The sequence below is a fragment of the Psittacula echo genome, assembly GCF_963264785.1.
Source record: "Psittacula echo genome assembly, contig: SCAFFOLD_117, whole genome shotgun sequence".
Classification (NCBI taxonomy): Eukaryota; Metazoa; Chordata; class Aves; order Psittaciformes; family Psittacidae; genus Psittacula; species Psittacula echo.
The window spans coordinates 16,573-35,950 of NW_027664249.1; the positions used below are offsets into that span (position 1 = coordinate 16,573).

At 64.3% G+C, this 19,378-nt stretch overlaps 1 protein-coding gene across 1 annotated transcript; it reads left to right on the top strand.

The window, feature by feature from the left end:
* On the top strand, positions 1–19,091 carry LENG8 (leukocyte receptor cluster member 8). The gene is given in 17 exon segments (XM_080639802.1): positions 1–133; positions 217–376; positions 1,738–1,839; positions 1,938–2,050; positions 2,776–2,806; positions 2,808–3,039; positions 3,659–3,667; positions 3,670–3,832; positions 4,640–4,900; positions 6,677–6,967; positions 8,596–8,736; positions 11,136–11,427; positions 13,458–13,559; positions 14,301–14,369; positions 14,467–14,596; positions 15,796–16,003; positions 17,495–19,091. Coding segments are annotated over 17 exon segments (2,505 nt in total). The 5' UTR covers positions 1–95; the 3' UTR covers positions 17,658–19,091.
* The last annotated feature ends 287 nt before the right edge of the window (positions 19,092–19,378 follow it).

The window sequence follows — 19,378 nt, forward strand, 5'->3', positions numbered from 1 at the left end:
GCCCTCGGGGAGGGAGGCAGGAGGAGGAAGCTCCGGCTGAGGCAGCGCCGCCATCTTGGGCTCCGCCATTGCCGGGCCTAGGCCAGGCCCCGCCGATGGCCGCCAACATCGGGGACCAGCGGGCGCCCGAGTGGTGAGCGCGGGGCTTGGGGGGGAACCTTGGGGCGGGTCCGGACACCGCATCCGAGCCTTCCGGTGCGCGTCCGCTCCCCGCAGGGCCGGGCAGTACGCGCTGGGCAGCGGCGGGGCCCGGGAGGGGGCTCTGGAGCCGCCGGCCCATGAGAACCCCGAGTGGGAGAAGGCGCGGCAGGCGCTGGCCAGCATCAGCAAAGCGGCGGCCGCCGGAGGGAAGGGAGCGGCGGGCGGCGGAGCGCAGGTGAAGGGGGGGAATGAGAGGGGGGGTCCGGATGGGGCCTGATGGGGCTGAGGAGGGTCCTGAGGGCGGCTATGGAGGCCCAGAGGGGTCCTGTTGGGGCCTGGGGAGCAGAGAGCGGGCCTGAGCGTGCACTGGGGACCTCGGAGGGGGTTAAGGGGGCACCAGGGGCTCTTAAAGCGGGTCCCAGAGGCTCTTAAAGGGGTTCGGGGGGGTCCCAGAGGCTCTTAAAGGGGTTCGGGGGGGTCCCAGAGGCTCTTAAAGGGGTTCGGGGGGGTCCCAGAGGCTCTTAAAGGGGCTCGGGGGGGTGCCAGAGGCTCTTAAAAGGGTTCGGGGGGGTGCCAGAGGCTCTTAAAGGGGTTCGGGGGGGTCCCAGAGGCTCTTAAAGGGGTTCGGGGGGGTGCCAGAGGCTCTTAAAGGGGTTCGGGGGGGTCCCAGAGGCTCTTAAAGGGGTTCGGGGGGGTCCCAGAGGCTCTTAAAGGGGTTCAGGGGGGTCCCAGAGGCTCTTAAAGGGGTTCAGGGGGGTCCCAGAGGCTCTTAAAGGGGTTCGGGGGGGGTCTCAGAGGCTCTTAAAGTGGTTCGGGAGGGTCCCAGAGGCTCTTAAAGGGGTTCGGGGGGGTCCTAGAGGCTCTTAAAGGGGTTCGGGGGCGTCCCAGAGGCTCTTAAAGGGGTTCGGGGGGGTCCCAGAGGCTCTTAAAGGGGTTCGGGGGGGTCCGAGAGGCTCTTAAAGGGGTTCGGGGGGGTCCCAGAGGCTCTTAAAGAGGTTCAGGGGGGTCCCAGAGGCTCTTAAAGGGGTTCGGGGGGGTCCCAGAGGCTTTTAAAGGGGTTCAGGGGGGTCCCAGAGGCTCTTAAATGGGTTCGGGGGGGTCCCAGAGGCTCTTAAAGGGGTTCGGGGGGGTTCCAGAGGCTCTTAAAGGGGTAAAGGGGGGTCCCAGAGGCTCTTAAAGGGGTTCGGGGGGGTCCCAGAGGCTCTTAAAGGGGTTCAGGGGGGTGCCAGAGGCTCTTAAAGGGGTTCGGGGGGGTCCCAGAGGCTCTTAAAGGGGTTCGGGGGGGTCCCAGAGGCTCTTAAAGGGGTTCGGGGGGGTCCCAGAGGCTCTTAAAGGGGTTCGGGGGGGTCCCAGAGGCTTTTAAAGGGGTTCGGGGGGGTCCGAGAGGCTCTTAAAGGGGTTCGGGGGGTCCTAGAGGCTCTTAAAGGGGTAAAGGGGGGTCCCAGAGGCTCTTAAAGAGGTTCGGGGGGTCCTAGAGGCTCTTAAGGGGCTCTTATGGGTCTCTGTGTGCTCTTGGGGGGCACAGGATGCTCTTGGGGGGGGGTCTGTGGTTATGGGGCACCCCCCAACTGCCCCCCCCTTCCCCCCCCCCCCCAGTACTCCTCCTCGCAGGGGGACCCCAACCTGCAGCAGCCGCCCTACTACCAGTGGTACCAGCCCTATGGCAGCTACTACCCCTATGGCTACTACTACCCTATGGTGAGACCCCCAAGTGTGGGGCAGGGATATGGGGGGGGGGCACTTGTGGGGGGCACTTGTGGGGCGCAGGCGCTGACGGGGGGGGGGTCTCATTGCAGGGGGTTTACTCGGGTTATGGGGCGACAACGACGCCGACAACAGCGGCCTATGGGGCGGGGGGGGGCTACGCTGCGGCCCCCCAACAGCCCCCCAGCAGAGCGGCCTTGGCCAGGTGAGGGGGGGGGACCCACACATTGCGTTATGTGGGGGGGGACCCACACGTTGCGTTATGGGGGGGACCCACACATTGCGTTATGTGGGGGGGGACCCACACGTTGCGTTATGGGGGGGACCCACACATTACATTGTGGGGGGGGGACCCAATACGTTGCGTTGTTATGGGGGGGGGACCCACACATTGCGTTATGGGGGGGGGAACCCACACATTGCGTTATGGGGGGGGGGACCCACACATTGCGTTATGGGGGGGACCCAGACATTGCGTTATGGGGGGGGGGACCCACACGTTGCGTTATGGGGGGACCCAGACATTGCGTTATGGGGGGGGGGACCCACACATTGCGTTATGGGGGGGGGACCCACACATGGCGTTATGGGGGGGGAACCCACACATTGCGTTATGGGGGGACCCACACATTGCGTTATGGGGGGGGACCCACACATTGCGTTATGGGGGGGGGACCCACACATTCGTTATGGGGGGACCCACACATTGCGTTATGGGGGGGGGGGACCCACACATTGCGTTATGGGGGGGGGACCCACACATTGCGTTATGGGGGGGGGACCCACACATTGCGTTATGGGGGGGACCCAGACATTGCGTTATGGGGGGGGGGGACCCACATTATGGGGGGGCCACATCCATTGCTTTATGGGGGGGGACCCAAAGCATTGGGACACCCCCCCCCCAACCACTCTTTGTCCCCCCCCCAGCAGCCGCCAGTGCCGGGGCTGGACGAAGCCCCCCCTATGGCAGCCCCCAGCCTCAGCTGCCCCCCAACCCCCCCCCGCAGCCCCCCCCCCCCCACAGCACCCTCCCCATGGCGGGGGCGGCTGCGGCTCCTCCCACGCCTGGCGGGGGGGGCTCGGGGACCCCCCAAGCGGCCGCTGCGCCCCCCCCGTACTCCCCCCACGGCTACAACAATGAAGGGCCCGGCCCCAAGGGCAAGAAGGGGCAGCTCTGGAGCCGCATGAAGCGTAAGAGACCCCCAAGGGGGGGGCACCCCATGATCCCCCCCCAGACCCCCTTTTCCCCACTTATTCCCTTCCCTTTTCCCCCCTAAACTCCCTTTACCCCCTTCTTTTTCCCCCCATTCCCCCTTACCCACACTTCCTCCCCCCCAAACCCCCTTCTTACCCCCTTTCCTCCCCCTTCCCCCCCTTCTTCCCCCCCCTTCTTCCCCCCTTCCTCCCCCCCTTCTTCCCCCCCTTCTTCCCCCCCCTTCATCCCCCCCCTTCTTCCCCCCCCCTACCCCCCCTTCTTACCCCCCTTCTTTACCCCCCCTTCTTTACCCCCCCTTCTTACCCCCCCCTTCTTTACCCCCCCTTCTTACCCCCCCTTCTTACCCCCCCCTTCTTCCCCCCCTTCTTCCCCCCCCTTCTTCCCCCCCTTCTTCCCCCCCCTTCTTCCCCCCCTTCTTCCCCCCCTTCCACCCCCTTTTCCCCCTTTTTTCCTCTCCCCTTCCCCCCATTTCCCCCCCTTTGCCCTTCCTTTTTGCCCCCCCTTTTTCCCCCCCTTTTCCCCCCTTCTTCCCCCCCTTTTCTCCCCCCCTTGCACCCCTTTGCCCCCACCCTGACCCATGTCCCCCCCCCACAGAGGCCCCCGGCTCGGGGGGCTCAAGTTCCAGCTCCCGAAGCGCCCGTTTGTGCTGAGCGGCTCCGGGTTCGCCGCCCCCCCCGAGCAGCAGCAGCAGCAGCGCGGGGCCCCCCCGGCCCCCCCCGCACCCACCTTTGCCTCCCAGCCGGGCTCTGACAAGCACCATGGACATGGGTGAGGGCGGGGGGGGAGACAGAGCCCCCCAAATACCCCCCGAGACCCCCAGAGCCCCCCATAGAGAACCCCAAATCCCCCCCATGGAGACCCCCAGATCCCCCCTATGGAGACCCCCAAACCCCCCCAATAGACCCCCAGAGACCCCCAGATCCCCCCCATGGAGACCCCCAGATCCCCTCTGTAGAGACCCTCAACCCCCCCCCATAGACCCCCAGATCCCCCCTATAGAGGCCCCCAGATCCCCCCATGGAGACCCCCAAACCCCCCCTATGGAGGCCCCCAGATCCCCCTTATAGAGACCCCCAGATCCCCCCATGGAGACCCCCAAACCCCCCCAATAGACCCCCAGATCCCCTCTATAGAGACCCCCAACCCCCCCCCCAGACCCCCAGATCCCCCCCATGGAGACCCCCAAACCCCCCCAATAGACCCCCAGATCCCCCTTATAGAGACCCCCAACCCGCCATAAATCCCCCCCATGGAGACCCCCAGATCCCCCCTATAGAGGCCCCCAGATCCCCCCTATAGAGACCCCCAGATGCCCCCTATAGAGACCCCCAACCCCCCCCATAGACCCCCAGTTCCCCCCTATAGAGACCCCCAGATCCCCCCTATAGGGGCCCCCAGATCCCCCCTATAGAGGCCCCCAGATCCCCCCTATAGAGGCCCCCAGATCCCCCCTATAGAGACCCCCAGATCCCCTCTATAGATACCCCAAATCCCCCCTCGGAGACCCCCAATATTCCCCGTATTCTCCCATTCCCTGCTCCATACGGATGCTCCACAGGGATGTATCCCCTCAAGCTGTTCCTCAGAGACCCCAAATCCCGTCGCCCCCTCCCCTTCCGGCATTCCCTGTTTGCTGATGCGGCGTGCCGGCATTCCCAGCGGGAAGCCCGAGGACTGGCCGCAGGACATGAAGGAGTACGTGCAGCGCTGCTTCACCGCCTGCGAGTCCGAGGAGGACAAGGACCGCACCGAGAAGCTGCTCAAGGAAGTGCTCCAGGCCCGCCTCCAGGACGGATCCGCCTTCACCATCGACTGGAGCCGGGAGCCGCTGCCTGGGTGAGCCGGGAATGCCGGGAATCGCCCCCCGGACACACAGAGCCAGGGGGAGGGCAGAGCCACCCAGGACACCTCAGATCGATGGGGATGCTCCGTAGGGATGTGACATTGAGGTTCTATGGGGATGCTCCGTAGGGACGCTCCATAGGGAGGCTCCATAGGGACGCTCCATAGGGACGCTCCATAGGGACGTTCCATAGGGACGCTCCATAGGGGTGCTCCATCGGGACGCTCCATAGGGACGCTCCATAGGGAGGCTCCATAGGGACGCTCCATAGGGACGTTCCATAGGGACGCTCCATAGGGAGGCTCCATAGGGACGCTCCATAGGGACGCTCCATAGGGACGCTCCATCGGGACGCTCCATCGGGACGCTCCATAGGGAGGCTCCATAGGGACGCTCCATAGGGACGTTCCATAGGGACGCTCCATAGGGAGGCTCCATAGGGACGCTCCATAGGGACGCTCCATAGGGACGCTCCATAGGGACGTTCCATAGGGACGCTCCATAGGGGTGCTCCATCGGGACGCTCCATAGGGAGGCTCCATAGGGAGGCTCCATAGGGAGGCTCCATAGGGACGTTCCATAGGGACCTTCCATCGGGACGCTCCATCGGGACGCTCCATCGGGACGCTCCATAGGGACGTTCCATAGGGACGCTCCATAGGGACGCTCCATAGGGACGCTCCATAGGGACGCTCCATCGGGACGCTCCATCGGGACGCTCCATAGGGAGGCTCCATAGGGACGCTCCATCGGGACGCTCCATCGGGACGCTCCATAGGGACGCTCCATCGGGACGCTCCATCGGGACGTTCCATAGGGATGTTCCATAGGGATGCTCCATAGGGATGCTCCATCGGGACGCTCCATCGGGACGCTCCATCGGGACGCTCCATAGGGATGTTCCATAGGGACGCTCCATAGGGACGCTCCATAGGGACGTTCCATAGGGACGCTCCATAGGGACGCTCCATAGGGACGCTCCATAGGGACGTTCCATAGGGACGCTCCATAGGGACGCTCCATAGGGACGCTCCATAGGGACGCTCCATAGGGAGGCTCCATAGGGATGTTCCATAGGGATGTTCCATAGGGACGTTCCATAGGGACGCTCCATAGGGACGCTCCATAGGGACGTTCCATAGGGACGCTCCATAGGGATGCTCCATAGGGATGCTCCATAGGGATGCTCCATAGGGACGCTCCATAGGGACGCTCCATAGGGACGCTCCATAGGGATGTTCCATAGGGATGTTCCATAGGGACGCTCCATAGGGACGCTCCATAGGGAGGCTCCATAGGGATGTTCCATAGGGATGTTCCATAGGGATGTTCCATAGGGACGCTCCATAGGGACGCTCCATAGGGACGTTCCATAGGGACGCTCCATAGGGACGCTCCATAGGGATGCTCCATAGGGATGCTCCATAGGGACGCTCCATAGGGACGCTCCATAGGGACGCTCCATAGGGATGTTCCATAGGGATGTTCCATAGGGATGCTCCATAGGGACGCTCCATAGGGACGCTCCATAGGGATGCTCCATAGGGATGCTCCATAGGGACGCTCCATAGGGATGTTCCATAGGGATGCTCCATAGGGACGCTCCATAGGGACGCTCCATAGGGACGCTCCATAGGGACGTTCCATAGGGACGCTCCATAGGGACACTCCATAGGGACGCTCCATAGGGAGGCTCCATAGGGACGCTCCATAGGGACGCTCCATAGGGACGCTCCATAGGGACGCTCCATAGGGATGTGTCTCCGCAGCCTGTCCCGTGACGCCCCCTCCGGCAGCCCCAAGAAGCCCCCGCCCCGTTGGGCCGCGGCCGGAAGCTCGGGGGGGTCCCAGCCCCCCCCCAGGGCCGGGGGGGGTCCGTTGGGGGGGCCCCCCCCGCACCGCGGCGGCGCCGGCGCCGGCCGCTCCCGGGGGCACGCGTTGGGCACCAAGTTCGGGAACAGGAACGTGTTCATGAAGGAGAACAGCTCCTCCTCCAGCGGCGCCTCCCGCTCCCGCTCCCGCTCCTCGTCCCGCTCGCCGGCGCGCCGCTTCCGACGCAGGTGGGCGGCGGGACCCAGCGCCCCCGACAGCCCCGAACACCCCAAAATCAACCCCGAACAGCCCGGAATCAGCCCCGAACAGCCCGGAATCAGCCCCGAACAGCCCGGAATCAGCCCCGAACAGCCCAAAATCAGCCCCGAACACCCCAAAATCAACCCCGAACATCCCAAAATCAGCCCCGAACAGCCCGGAATCAGCCCCGAACAGCCCGAAATCAGCCCCGAACAGCCCGGAATCAGCCCCGAACAGCCTGAAATCAACCCCGAACAGCCCGGAATCAGCCCCGAACAGCCCGAAATCAACCCCGAACAGCCCGGAATCAGCCCCGAACAGCCCAAAATCAGCCCCGAACACCCCAAAATCAGCCCCGAACAGCCCGAAATCAGCCCCGAACAGCCCGGAATCAGCCCCGAACAGCCCAAAATCAGCCCCGAACACCCCAAAATCAGCCCCGAACAGCCCGGAATCAGCCCCGAACAGCCCGGAATCAGCCCCGAACAGCCCGAAATCAGCCCCGAACAGCCCGGAATCAGCCCCGAACAGCCCAAAATCAGCCCCGAACAGCCCGGAATCAGCCCGGAACACCCCAAAATCAGCCCGAAATCAACCCCGAACACCCCAAATTCAGCCCGGAATCAGCCCCGAACACCCCGAAATCAGCCCCGAACAGCCCGAAATCAGCCCCGAACAGCCCAAAATCAGCCCCGAACAGCCCGGAATCAGTCCCGAACAGCCCGGAATCAGCCCCGAACACCCCGAAATCAGCCCCGAACAGCCCGGAATCAGCCCCGAACACCCCGAAATCAGCCCCGAACAGCCCGAAATCAGCCCCGAACAGCCCAAAATCAGCCCCGAACAGCCCGAAATCAACCCCGAACAGCCCGAAATCAGCCCCGAACAGCCCAAAATCAGCCCGGAATCAGCCCCGAACACCCCAAAATCAGCCTGAAATACCCTAAAATCACCCAAAATCAGCCCGGAACACCCCAAAATCAGCCCCGAACACCCCGAAATCAGCCCCGAACACCCCGAAATCAGCCCGGAACACCCCAAAATCAACCCAGAACACCCCAAAATCAGCCCCAAACACCCCAAAATCAGCCCGGAATCAGCCCCGAACACCCCGAAATCAGCCCCAAACACCCCAAAATCAGCCCGGAACACCCCAAAATCAGCCCCGAACACCCCGAAATCAACCCCGAACACCCCGAAATCAGCCCGGAGCACCCCAAAATCAGCCCAGAATCAGCCTGAAACACCCCAAAATCAGCCTGAAACACCCCAAAATCACCTCAGAACACCCCAAAATCAGCCCTAAGCACCCCAAAATCAGCCCGAAACACCCTGAAATCAGCCTGAAACACCCCAAACCCCCCCGGAAACACTCCCAAATAACCTGAAAGCCCCCCAAAACTCCCCCTCCATCTCCCCAAACACCCCCAAACTACCCCCAGACCACTCAGAAACACCCCAAAACCAACGGGAAACCACCCCAAAATACCCCCACGCGCTCCCACCCCCCACAACCCCCCCATAACCCTTAACTCCCCCCCAAACTTGCCCCCAGTGCCCCCCCATAGCCCCCCCCATGTCCTTTAACCCCCCCCCCTTTTCGCCCCCCCTCCAGTGACTCCCACTCGGACTCGGAGAGCTCAGGATCGGGCCCCGAGGGGCGCCCCGGGACCCGCCGGGGGCCCCCCAAGAGCCGGGGGGGCCGGGGGGGGCCGGCGGAACGTGGCGGCCGCCTGCGGGTGCAGAGAGGCAAGAGGTACCTGAGCGCCCTTATCCCGGGCTGGGGCCCCTCATCCCCCCCATGCCCATGGGATGTGGGGCTGGATCCCAGTCTCTGAGCCCCCCATCCCATGGGTTCCATCCCTGACCCCATCCCATGGGTTCCATCCCTGACCCCATCCCATGGGCTCCATCCCTGACCCCATCCCATGGGCTCCATCCCTGACCCCATCCCATGGGTTCCATTCCTGACCCCATCCCATGGGTTCCATTCCTGACCCCATCCCATGGGTTCCATCCCTGACCCCATCCCATGGGCTCCATCCCTGACCCCATCCCATGGGCTCCATCCCTGACCCCATCCCATGGGTTCCATTCCCGACCCCATCCCATGGGTTCCATCCCTGACCCCATCCCATGGGCTCCATTCCCGACCCCATCCCATGGGCTCCATTCCTGACCCCATCCCATGGGCTCTCCTTCCTTACCCCCATCCCATTCCTCACCCCCATCCCATGGGTTCCATTCCCGACCCCATCCCATGGGCTCCATTCCTGACCCCATCCCATGGGCTCCATCCCTGACCCCATCCCATGGCTTCCATCCCTGACCCCATCCCATGGGCTCCATCCCTGACCCCATCCCATGGGCTCCATCCCTGACCCCATCCCATGGCTTCCATCCCTGACCCCATCCCATGGGCTCCATCCCTGACCCCATCCCATGGGCTCCATCCCTGACCCCATCCCATGGGTTCCATCCCTGACCCCATCCCATGGGCTCCATCCCTGACCCCATCCCATGGGTTCCATCCCCGACCCCATCCCATGGGTTCCATCCCCGACCCCATCCCATGGGCTCCATTCCCAAGCCCATCCCATGGGTTCCATCCCTGACCCCATCCCATGGGTTCCATCCCTGACCCCATCCCATGGGTTCCATCCCTGACCCCATCCCATGGGTTCCATCCCTGACCCCATCCCATGGGCTCCATCCCTGACCCCATCCCATGGGCTCCATTCCCGACCCCATCCCATGGGTTCCATCCCTGACCCCATCCCATGGGTTCCATCCCTGACCCCATCCCATGGGCTCCATTCCCGACCCCATCCCATGGGCTCTCCTTCCTTACCCCATCCCATTCCTCACCCCCATCCCATGGGCTCTCCTTCCTTACCCCCATCCCATTCCTCACCCCCATCCCATGGGCTCTCCTTCCTTACCCCATCCCATTCCTCACCCCCATCCCATGGGCTCTCCTTCCTTACCCCCATCCCATTCCTGACCCCATCCCATGGGCTCTCCTTCCTTACCCCATCCCATTCCTCACCCCCATCCCATGGGCTCTCCTTCCTTACCCCCCTCCCATTCCTGACCCCATCCCATGGGCTCTCCTTCCTTATCCCCCTCCCATTCCTGACCCCCATCCCATGGGCTCTCCTTCCTTATCCCCCTCCCATTCCTGACCCCCATCCCATGGGCTCTCCTTCCTTATCCCCCTCCCATTCCTGACCCCATCCCATGGGCTCTCCTTCCTTATCCCCCTCCCATTCCTGACCCCCATCCCATGGGCTCTCCTTCCTTATCCCCCTCCCATTCCTGACCCCATCCCATGGGCTCTCCTTCCTTATCCCCCTCCCATTCCTGACCCCATCCCATGGGCTCTCCTTCCTTACCCCCTCCCATTCCTGACCCCATCCCATGGGCTCTCCTTCCTTACCCCCCTCCCATTCCTGACCCCATCCCATGGGCTCTCCTTCCTTACCCCCATCCCATTCCTGACCCCATCCCATGGGCTCTCCTTCCTTACCCCCATCCCATTCCTGACCCCATCCCATGGGCTCTCCTTCCTTACCCCCATCCCATTCCTCACCCCCATCCCATGGGCTCTCCTTCCTTACCCCATCCCATTCCTTACCCCATCCCATGGGCTCTCCTTCCTTACCCCATCCCATTCCTCACCCCCATCCCATGGGCTCTCCTTCCTTACCCCCATCCCATTCCTCACCCCCATCCCATGGGCTCTCCTTCCTTACCCCCATCCCATTCCTCACCCCCATCCCATGGGCTCTCCTTCCTTACCCCATCCCATTCCTCACCCCCATCCCATGGGCTCTCCTTCCTTACCCCCCTCCCATTCCTGACCCCATCCCATGGGCTCTCCTTCCTTACCCCCCTCCCATTCCTGACCCCATCCCATGGGCTCTCCTTCCTTACCCCATCCCATTCCTCACCCCCATCCCATGGGCTCTCCTTCCTTACCCCCATCCCATTCCTCACCCCCATCCCATGGGCTCTCCTTCCTTACCCCCCTCCCATTCCTGACCCCATCCCATGGGCTCTCCTTCCTTACCCCATCCCATTCCTCACCCCCATCCCATGGGCTCTCCTTCCTTACCCCCCTCCCATTCCTGACCCCATCCCACGTTATTCCAGGCCGGAGCCAGGTCCCGGGCGCCGTCCCCGCCGCCGGGCGCCGCTGGAGCCCGAGGACCCGGAGAAGGAGGCGAAGCGGCAGCGCCGGGCAGCGCGGTTCCAGCCGGGCCCCGGCCGCCGCCTGCGCTCCGAGCCGCTGGTGCTGCCCCTAGGGGCCGCTGCGGAGCCGCCGGGACCCGGCCCCGGGCCCGATTGGAACCAGCTCCAGATCCTGGGAACCTGCCAGGACGTCACCAAGCGGTACCTGCGGCTGACCTGCGCCCCCGACCCCGCCACCGTGCGGCCCGTGCCGGTGAGTGGCACCTGTAGATACCTATAGACACCTATAGACACCTATAGATACCTATAGATACCTATGGACACACATAGACACACATAGACACCTATGGACACACACAGATACCTATAGACACCTATAGACACATAGACACCTATAGACACACATAGACACCTATAGACAGCTATAGACACACATAGACACCTATAGACACACATAGACACCTATAGATACCTATAGACACACATAGACAGCTATAGATACCTATAGACACACATAGACAGCTATAGATACCTATAGACACACATAGACACCTATAGATACTTATAGACACACATAGACAGCTATAGACACCTATAGACACACATACACAGCTATAGACACCTATAGACACACATAGACAGCTATAGACACCTATAGACACACATAGACAGCTATAGACACCTATAGCACCTACAGGCACAGATAGACATCTACAGCACCTATGGATATTCATAGCATCTATAGACACACATAAGCGCACACAGGCACACGCATGTAGATGCACATGGACACCCCTAGAGACACCTGTAGGCACCCGGAACCAAGTGGTACCTGTGGCTGATCTGTGCCCCATAGCCTGCCCCATAGCCTGCCCCATAGCCCTCCCCATAGCCCTCCCCATAGCGCTCCCCATAGCCCTCCCCATAACCCTCCCCATAACCCTCCCAATAGCCCTCCCCATAGCCCTCCCCATAGCCCTCCCCATAACCCTCCCCATAGCACTCCTCATAGCCCTCCCCATAGCCCTCCCCATAACCCTCCCCATAGCGCTCCCCATAGCCCTCCCCATAACCCTCCCCATAACCCTCCCAATAGCCCTCCCCATAGCCCTCCCCATAGCACTCCCCATAGCGCTCCCCATAGCGCTCCCCATAGCCCTCCCCATAACCCTCCCCATAGCGCTCCCCATAGCCCTCCCCATAGCCCTCCCCATAGCCCTCCCCATACCGCTCCCCATAGCCCTCCCCATAGCGCTCCCCTAGTGCTCCCCCTAGCGCTCCCCATAGCCCTCCCCATAACCCTCCCCATAGCGCTCCCCATAGCCCTCCCCATAGCCCTCCCCATAGCCCTCCCCATAGCTCCCCCCATAACCCTCCCCATAACCCTCCCCATAGCCCTCCCCATAGCCCTCCCCATAACCCTCCCCATAGCCCTCCCCATAGCTCCCCCCATAACCCTCCCCATAACCCTCCCCATAACCCTCCCCATAGCCCTCCCCATAGCTCCCCCCATAACCCTCCCCATAACCCTCCCCATAACCCTCCCCATAGCACTCCCCATAGCCCTCCCCATAGCGCTCCCCATAGCCCTCCCCATAGCCCTCCCCATAGCGCTCCCCCATAGCCCTCCCCATAGCCCTCCCTATAGCCCTCCCCATAGCCCTCCCTATAGCCCTCCCCATAGCCCTCCCCATAGCCCTCCCCATAGCCCTCCCCCTAGCGCTCCCCTAGCGCTCCCCCATAGCCCTCCCCATAGCCCTCCCCATAACCCTCCCCATAGCACTCCCCCTAGCCCTCCCCATAGCACTCCCCATAGCCCTCCCCCTAGCCCTCCCCCTAGCCCTCCCCCTAGCCCTCCCCATAGCGCTCCCCCATAGCCCTCCCCCATAGCCCTCCCCATAGCCCTCCCTATAGCCCTCCCCATAGCCCTCCCTATAGCCCTCCCCATAGCCCTCCCCATAACCATCCCCATAGCACTCCCCCTAGCCCTCCCCATAGCCCTCCCCCTAGCCCTCCCCATAGCCCTCCCCCTAGCCCTCCCCATAGCCCTCCCCATAGCGCTCCCCATAGCCCTCCCCATAGCCCTCCCCATAGCCCTCCCCCTAGCCCTCCCCCTAGCCCTCCCCCTAGCCCTCCCCATAGCGCTCCCGCTAGCGCTCCCCCTAGCGCTCCCCCTAGCGCTCCCCATAGCCCTCCCCATAGCCCTCCCCATAGCCCTCCCCATAGCGCTCCCGCTAGCGCTCCCCTAGCGCTCCCCCTAGCGCTGCTCCGCTGCCATTGCAGGTGCTGGTGCGGGCGCTGGCGCTGGTGCGGGCGCACTGGCAGCAGCACCAGGATTACGCCTTCGCCTGCGAGCAGCTCAAGTCCATCCGGCAGGACCTGACCGTGAGAGCCCCAGGGGCCGGGGGGGGGCCATGGGGGGGTCCCCATCACTTATGGGGGGGTTCTGGACCCCTTTAGGGGGGTCCCCATCACTTATGGGGGGGTTCTGGACCCCTTTAGGGGGGTCCCCATCACTTATGGGGGGGTTCTGGACCCCTTTAGGGGGGTCCCCATCACTTATGGGGGGGTTCTGGACCCCTGTAGGGGGGTCCCCATCACTTATGGGGGGGTTCTGGACCCCTTTAGGGGGGTCCCCATCACTTATGGGGGGGTTCTGGACCCCTTTAGGGGGGTCCCCATCACTTATGGGGGGGGGTCTGGACCCTTTTAGGGGGTTCCCCATCACTTATGGGGGGGTTCTGGACCCTTTAGGGGGGTCCCCATCACTTATGGGGGGGTTCTGGACCCCTTTAGGGGGGTCCCCATCACTTATGGGGGGGTTCTGGACCCCTTTAGGGGGGTCCCCATCACTTATGGGGGGGTTCTGGACCCCTTTAGGGGGGTCCCCATCACTTATGGGGGGGGTTCTGGACCCTGTAGGGGGGTCCCCATCACTTATGGGGGGGTTCTGGACCCTTTAGGGGGGTCCCCATCACTTATGGGGGGTTCTGGACCCCTTTAGGGGGGTCCCCATCACTTTGGGGGGGGTTTAAACCTTTTGGGGACCCCCTGAACTCCTTGGGGGGGGGTCTCTTGTATTGGGGGGGGGTCTCACCCCATTGCCCCCCATTGCCCCCCTCCCAGGTCCAGGGCGTCCGCACCGAGTTCACTGTTGAGGTCTATGAGGCTCACGCCCGCATCGCGCTCGAGAAGGTGGGTTTGGGGGTACCCCCCCCCAAAACCGGACCCCCCCCCCCCCGTGTGTGTGACCCCCCCCCATTGAGGGTCCTGTGTCCCCCCCCCCCCATAGGGTGACCACGAGGAGTTCAATCAGTGCCAGACGCAGCTGAAGGCGCTTTACAGCGAGAACCTGCCCGGGAACCAGGGCGAGTTCACGGCCTATCGCATCCTGTACTGCATGTTCACGCGCAACTCGGGAGGTGAGCCCCATAGCGTGCCCCATAGCCTGCCCCATAGCGTGACCCATAGCCCCTGCATCCTGTACTGCATGTTCACGCGCAACTCGGGAGGTGAGCCCCATAGCCTGCCCCATAGCCTGCCCCATAGCGTGACCCATAGCCTGCCCCATAGCGTGACCCATAGCGTGACCCATAGCCTGCCCCATAGCCTGCCCCATAGCCTGCCCCATAGCGTGACCCATAGCCTGCCCCATAGCGTGACCCATAGCCCCTGCATCCTGTACTGCATGTTCACCCGCAACTCGGGAGGTGAGCCCCATAGCCTGCCCCATAGCCTGCCCCATAGCCTGCCCCATAGCGTGACCCATAGCCCCTGCATCCTGTACTGCATGTTCACGCGCAACTCGGGAGGTGAGCCCCATAGCCTGCCCCATAGCGTGACCCATAGCTGCCCCATAGCATGACCCATAGCGTGACCCATAGCGCCCCATAGCCCCTGCATCCTGTACTGCATGTTCACCCGCAACTCGGGAGGTGAGCCCCACAGCTGCCCCATAGCGTGACCCACAGCTGCCCCATAGAACCCACATGTTCCCCTGCAGCAAACCCACATCATGTTAGAGGGGGTTTGGGGTTCACATCCCACATCCTGCCCCCCATTAACCCCGCTTCCTGCCCCCCATATCCTCAACCCCATAGCCTGAACCCCCATATAGGTGGGTTCGCCCCCCAACCATGTCTAACCCCATTACCTTGCGCCCCACGTCTGTCCCCCCATTGACCCCCACATCCTGACCCCGTTACCCCATATCCACATCCATGTCCCATTGCAGAGCAGATGCTGGAGCCCGGCTCCATCGCCCCATAGCTCCCCCCTCTCTCCCTATGGCAGAGCCCAGCCCCATCGCTCCCCCCTCTCTCTCCCTATGGCACAGCCCAGCCCCATCGCTCCCCCCTCTCTCTCCCTATGGCACAGCCCAGCCCCATCGCTCCCCCCTCTCTCTCCCTATGGCACAGCCCAGCCCCATCGCTCCCCCCTCTCTCTCCCTATGGCACAGCCCAGCCCCATCGCTCCCCCCTCTCTCTCCCTATGGCACAGCCCAGCCCCATCGCTCCCCCCTCTCTCTCCCTATGGCAGAGCCCAGCCCCATCGCTCCCCCCTCTCTCTCCCTATGGCAGAGCCCAGCCCCATCGCTCCCCCCTCTCTCTCCCTATGGCAGAGCTGACCCTGGAGCTCGCTGCTTTGCGTCCTCCCGTCCGCCAGGAGGCGCTCGTGGCCCAGGTCCTTTCGCTCCGCTCTTGCTGGGCCCTGGGCAATTTCCGCCGCTTCTTCCGCCTGTACCGGGCGCTGCCGCCGTCCCCCGCGCGCCTCATTGACCTCTTCATCGAGCGCGAGCGGCGCGGGGCCCTGCGCGCCCTCCTGCGAGCGTACGTGCGGGGGGAGGGGCGGGGGGGGAGGGGGGGGAGGGGCGGGGGGGGAGGGGGGGATGGGGGAGACGGAGCCGCGGCGGTGGCAGCAGGTGAGTGAGGGGGAGGGGAGACCCCGTGTGTGCCCCATAGAGGGGTGGGAGACCCCGTGTGTGGCACAGAGAGGGGTGGGAGACCCCGTGTGTGCCCCATAGAGGGGTGGGAGACCCCGTGTGTGCCCCATAGAGGGGTGGGAGACCCCGTGTGTGGCACAGAGAGGGGTGGGAGACCCCGTGTGTGGCACAGAGAGGGGTGGGAGACCCCGTTTGTGACCCATAGAGGGGTGGGAGACTCCGTTTCTGCCCCATAGTGAGGGTGGAAGCCCCCTTTCTGCCCTATAGTAGGGTGGGAGACCCCATTTCTGCCCAATAGAGGGGTAGGAGACCCCGTTTCTGCCCCATAGTGAGGGTGGAAGCCCCCATTCTGCCCTATAGTAGGGTGGGAGACCCCATTTCTGCCCCATATTGGGTATGAGAGCTCCAGTTCTGCCCCACGTTGGGGTTGGGAGCCCTATTTCTGCCCCATGGTGGGCATGAGAGACCCCCATAGTGGGGATAGAGGGGGGGTGAGCCCCAGTTCTGCCCCTTATTAGGGGTGGAAGCCCCTTTTCTGCCCCATAGCGGGATGGAGCCCCCTATTCCTGCCCCATAATGGGGATAGGGAGGGATGAGGCCCGGGTCTGCCCCATAGGGGCTGCGTGAGTCCCAGTTGTGCCCCATATTTGGCCTATGGGGGGTGTGAGATGCCGGTCCTGCCCCATAGTGAGTGCACGAGCCCATGTTTCTGCCCCACATGTGGGGGGCTGCATATCCCCCCCCCCCCAGGCTGTATCCACATCTATGGGGCTGTGCCCTCTGTCTATGGGGCCACATCCTCCACATGTGGGCTGTGCCCCCCAAGTGTGGGGATCTGTCCCCCATGCCTATGGGGCCGTGTGCCCCATCTCTGGGGCCGCATCTGTGGGGCTGTGTCCCCCATCTATGGGGCTGTGTCCCCCATCTATGGGGCTGTGTCCCTTGTCTATAGGGCCACCCCCCCCCCCCCCAGGGCTGTGTCCCTCCACATCTATGGGGCTCTGCCCCCCATGTGTGGGGCTGTGTCCCCCATCTATGGGGCTACATCTATGGGGCCCCATCCTCCATCTATGGGTCTATGTCCCTTGTCTATGGGGCCACATCCTCCCCCCTAGGGCCGTGTCCCTCCACACCCATGGGGTCGCATCCTTCATCTATGGGGCTCTGCCCCCCATGTGTGGGGCTGTGTCCCCCATCTATGGGGCTACATCTATGGGGCCCCATCCTCCATCTATGGGGCTGTGTCCCCCATCCATGGGGCTGTGTCCCTTGTCTATGGGGCCACGTCCTCCCCCCCGGGGCCGTGTCCCTCCACATCTATGGGGCTCTGCCCCCCATGTGTGGGGCTCGGCCCCCCCTGACCTCCTTCTCTCCTCAGCTTCCGGCCGACGCTGCCGGTGGCCGCGGTCGGGGCCGCGCTGGCCCTGGACACCGCCGAGAGCCGCCGCCGCTTCCTGGGGGCGCTGCCGCTCACCTACAGCGGCCCCGACGGCAGCGCCATCGACTGCAAGCGGAGCCTCCCCGCGCTGCCCCCCTGCTGAGCCCCCGCCGCTGCCCCACGGCGCTGCCCCACGGCGGGACCTGCGCCGCCCCCCCACCCCCCCCCGGGACCCACGGCAGAGCCACAGCTGGGCAGTGACCCACGGCTGGGAGCTGCCCCACGGCTGGGAGCTGCCCCACTGCTGCCCCACGGCTGGGAGCTGCCCCACGGCTGGGAGCTGCCCCACTGCTGGGAGCTGCCCCACTGCTGCCCCACGGCTGGGAGCTGCCCCACTGCTGCCCCACGGCTGGGAGCTGCCCCACTGCTGGGAGCTGCCCCACTGCTGCCCCACGGCTGGGAGCTGCCCCACTGCTGCCCCACGGCTGGGAGCTGCCCCACTGCTGGGAGCTGCCCCACTGTTGCCCCACGGCTGGGAGCTGCCCCACTCCTGGGAGCTGCCCCATTGCTGCCCCACGGCTGGGAGCTGCCCCACGGCTGGGAGCTGCCCCACTGCTGCCCCACTGCTGGGTGCTGACCCATTGCTGCCCCACAGCTGGGAGCTGCCCCATTGCTGCCCCACAGCTGGATGCTGTTCCACTTTGGACCCCCGCCACCCAGTGACCCACAGCCAGGTGCTGCCCCCCAGCCCCCCCTCCTGTGACCCACAGCAGAGCTACAGCCGGGAGCTGCCCCACTGCTGCCCCCCAAGTGACTCTCAGCTGACCCGCAGCAGGGCAGTGCCCCACAACCGAACCCCACCTGGGTGCTGCCCCACTGCTGCCCCCCAACTGGACACTGCCTCACTTTGGACCCCCAAGTGACCCACGGCTGCCCCCCAAGTGACCCCCAGCTGGGGGTGGGGGAGGGGCAGGGGTCGCCCCATAACGAGCCGGGTCTCTGGGGGGAGGGGAGGGGGAAGGGGCGGGGGGGGAGGGGCAATGGGTGGGGGAAGGGCGCTGCGGGGGGGGGGGGAGGTGGGGGGAGGGGCCGCTCGCTCCCGCCCCTCCCCCACTGACACTCTCTCTTCCTGCTGCCGAGGTGCCGCCTGCCCGCCCCTCCCCCCACCAAGCCGCAGCCAATCAGCAGCCGCCGCGCAGCCACCAACCAAGCCAGCAGCCAATCAGCGCCTCAGCAACCAAGCAAGCCACCAATCAGCGAACAGCGGCTGCGGAGAACGAAGGGGGGGAAGGGGGAAGAAACGGACCCCTCCCCCCTCCGCCCCTCCCCCCACAGGACCGCGATCGCGACGCTCGAATTTCCCCGTTTTCATCCCCGTTTTTTTCTTTTTTTCGTTACTTTTTTCCGTATTTAATTTATTGCCCCTCCCCCCACCCCCTCCCGCCCCTCCCCCACCCCCCAACACGTCTCTTCGCAGGTAAAGCACGCCCCTCCCCCCACCCTTACCCCCCCTCCCGGGGCCGCGCTGTCACCGGCCCCTCCCCCCCGCCCCCTTTTAACCGATTCCCCCCTTTTTTTGGACAGAATAAACACGAAATTTCCATGCGGAGAGTGGGGGAGGGGCACAACCTGTGTTAATGGAGGATGGGGCCCCTCAGCCCCTCCCCTTCAGAGTGGGGGGCGCCTTGTGGCCATAGCGGGTACAGCGGCTCTGCTGCCACCGTGTGGCCATAGCTGGTACTGCAGTGGAGCCCTTGCGGTCATAGCGGGTCCTGCAGCTCGCTGCTGCCCCCGTGTGGCCATAGCGGGTACTGCAGCTCGCTGCTGCCAGCGTGTGGTGGTGCCGTGGTACTGCAGGAGGGCGCCTGTGGCCATAGCGGGTAC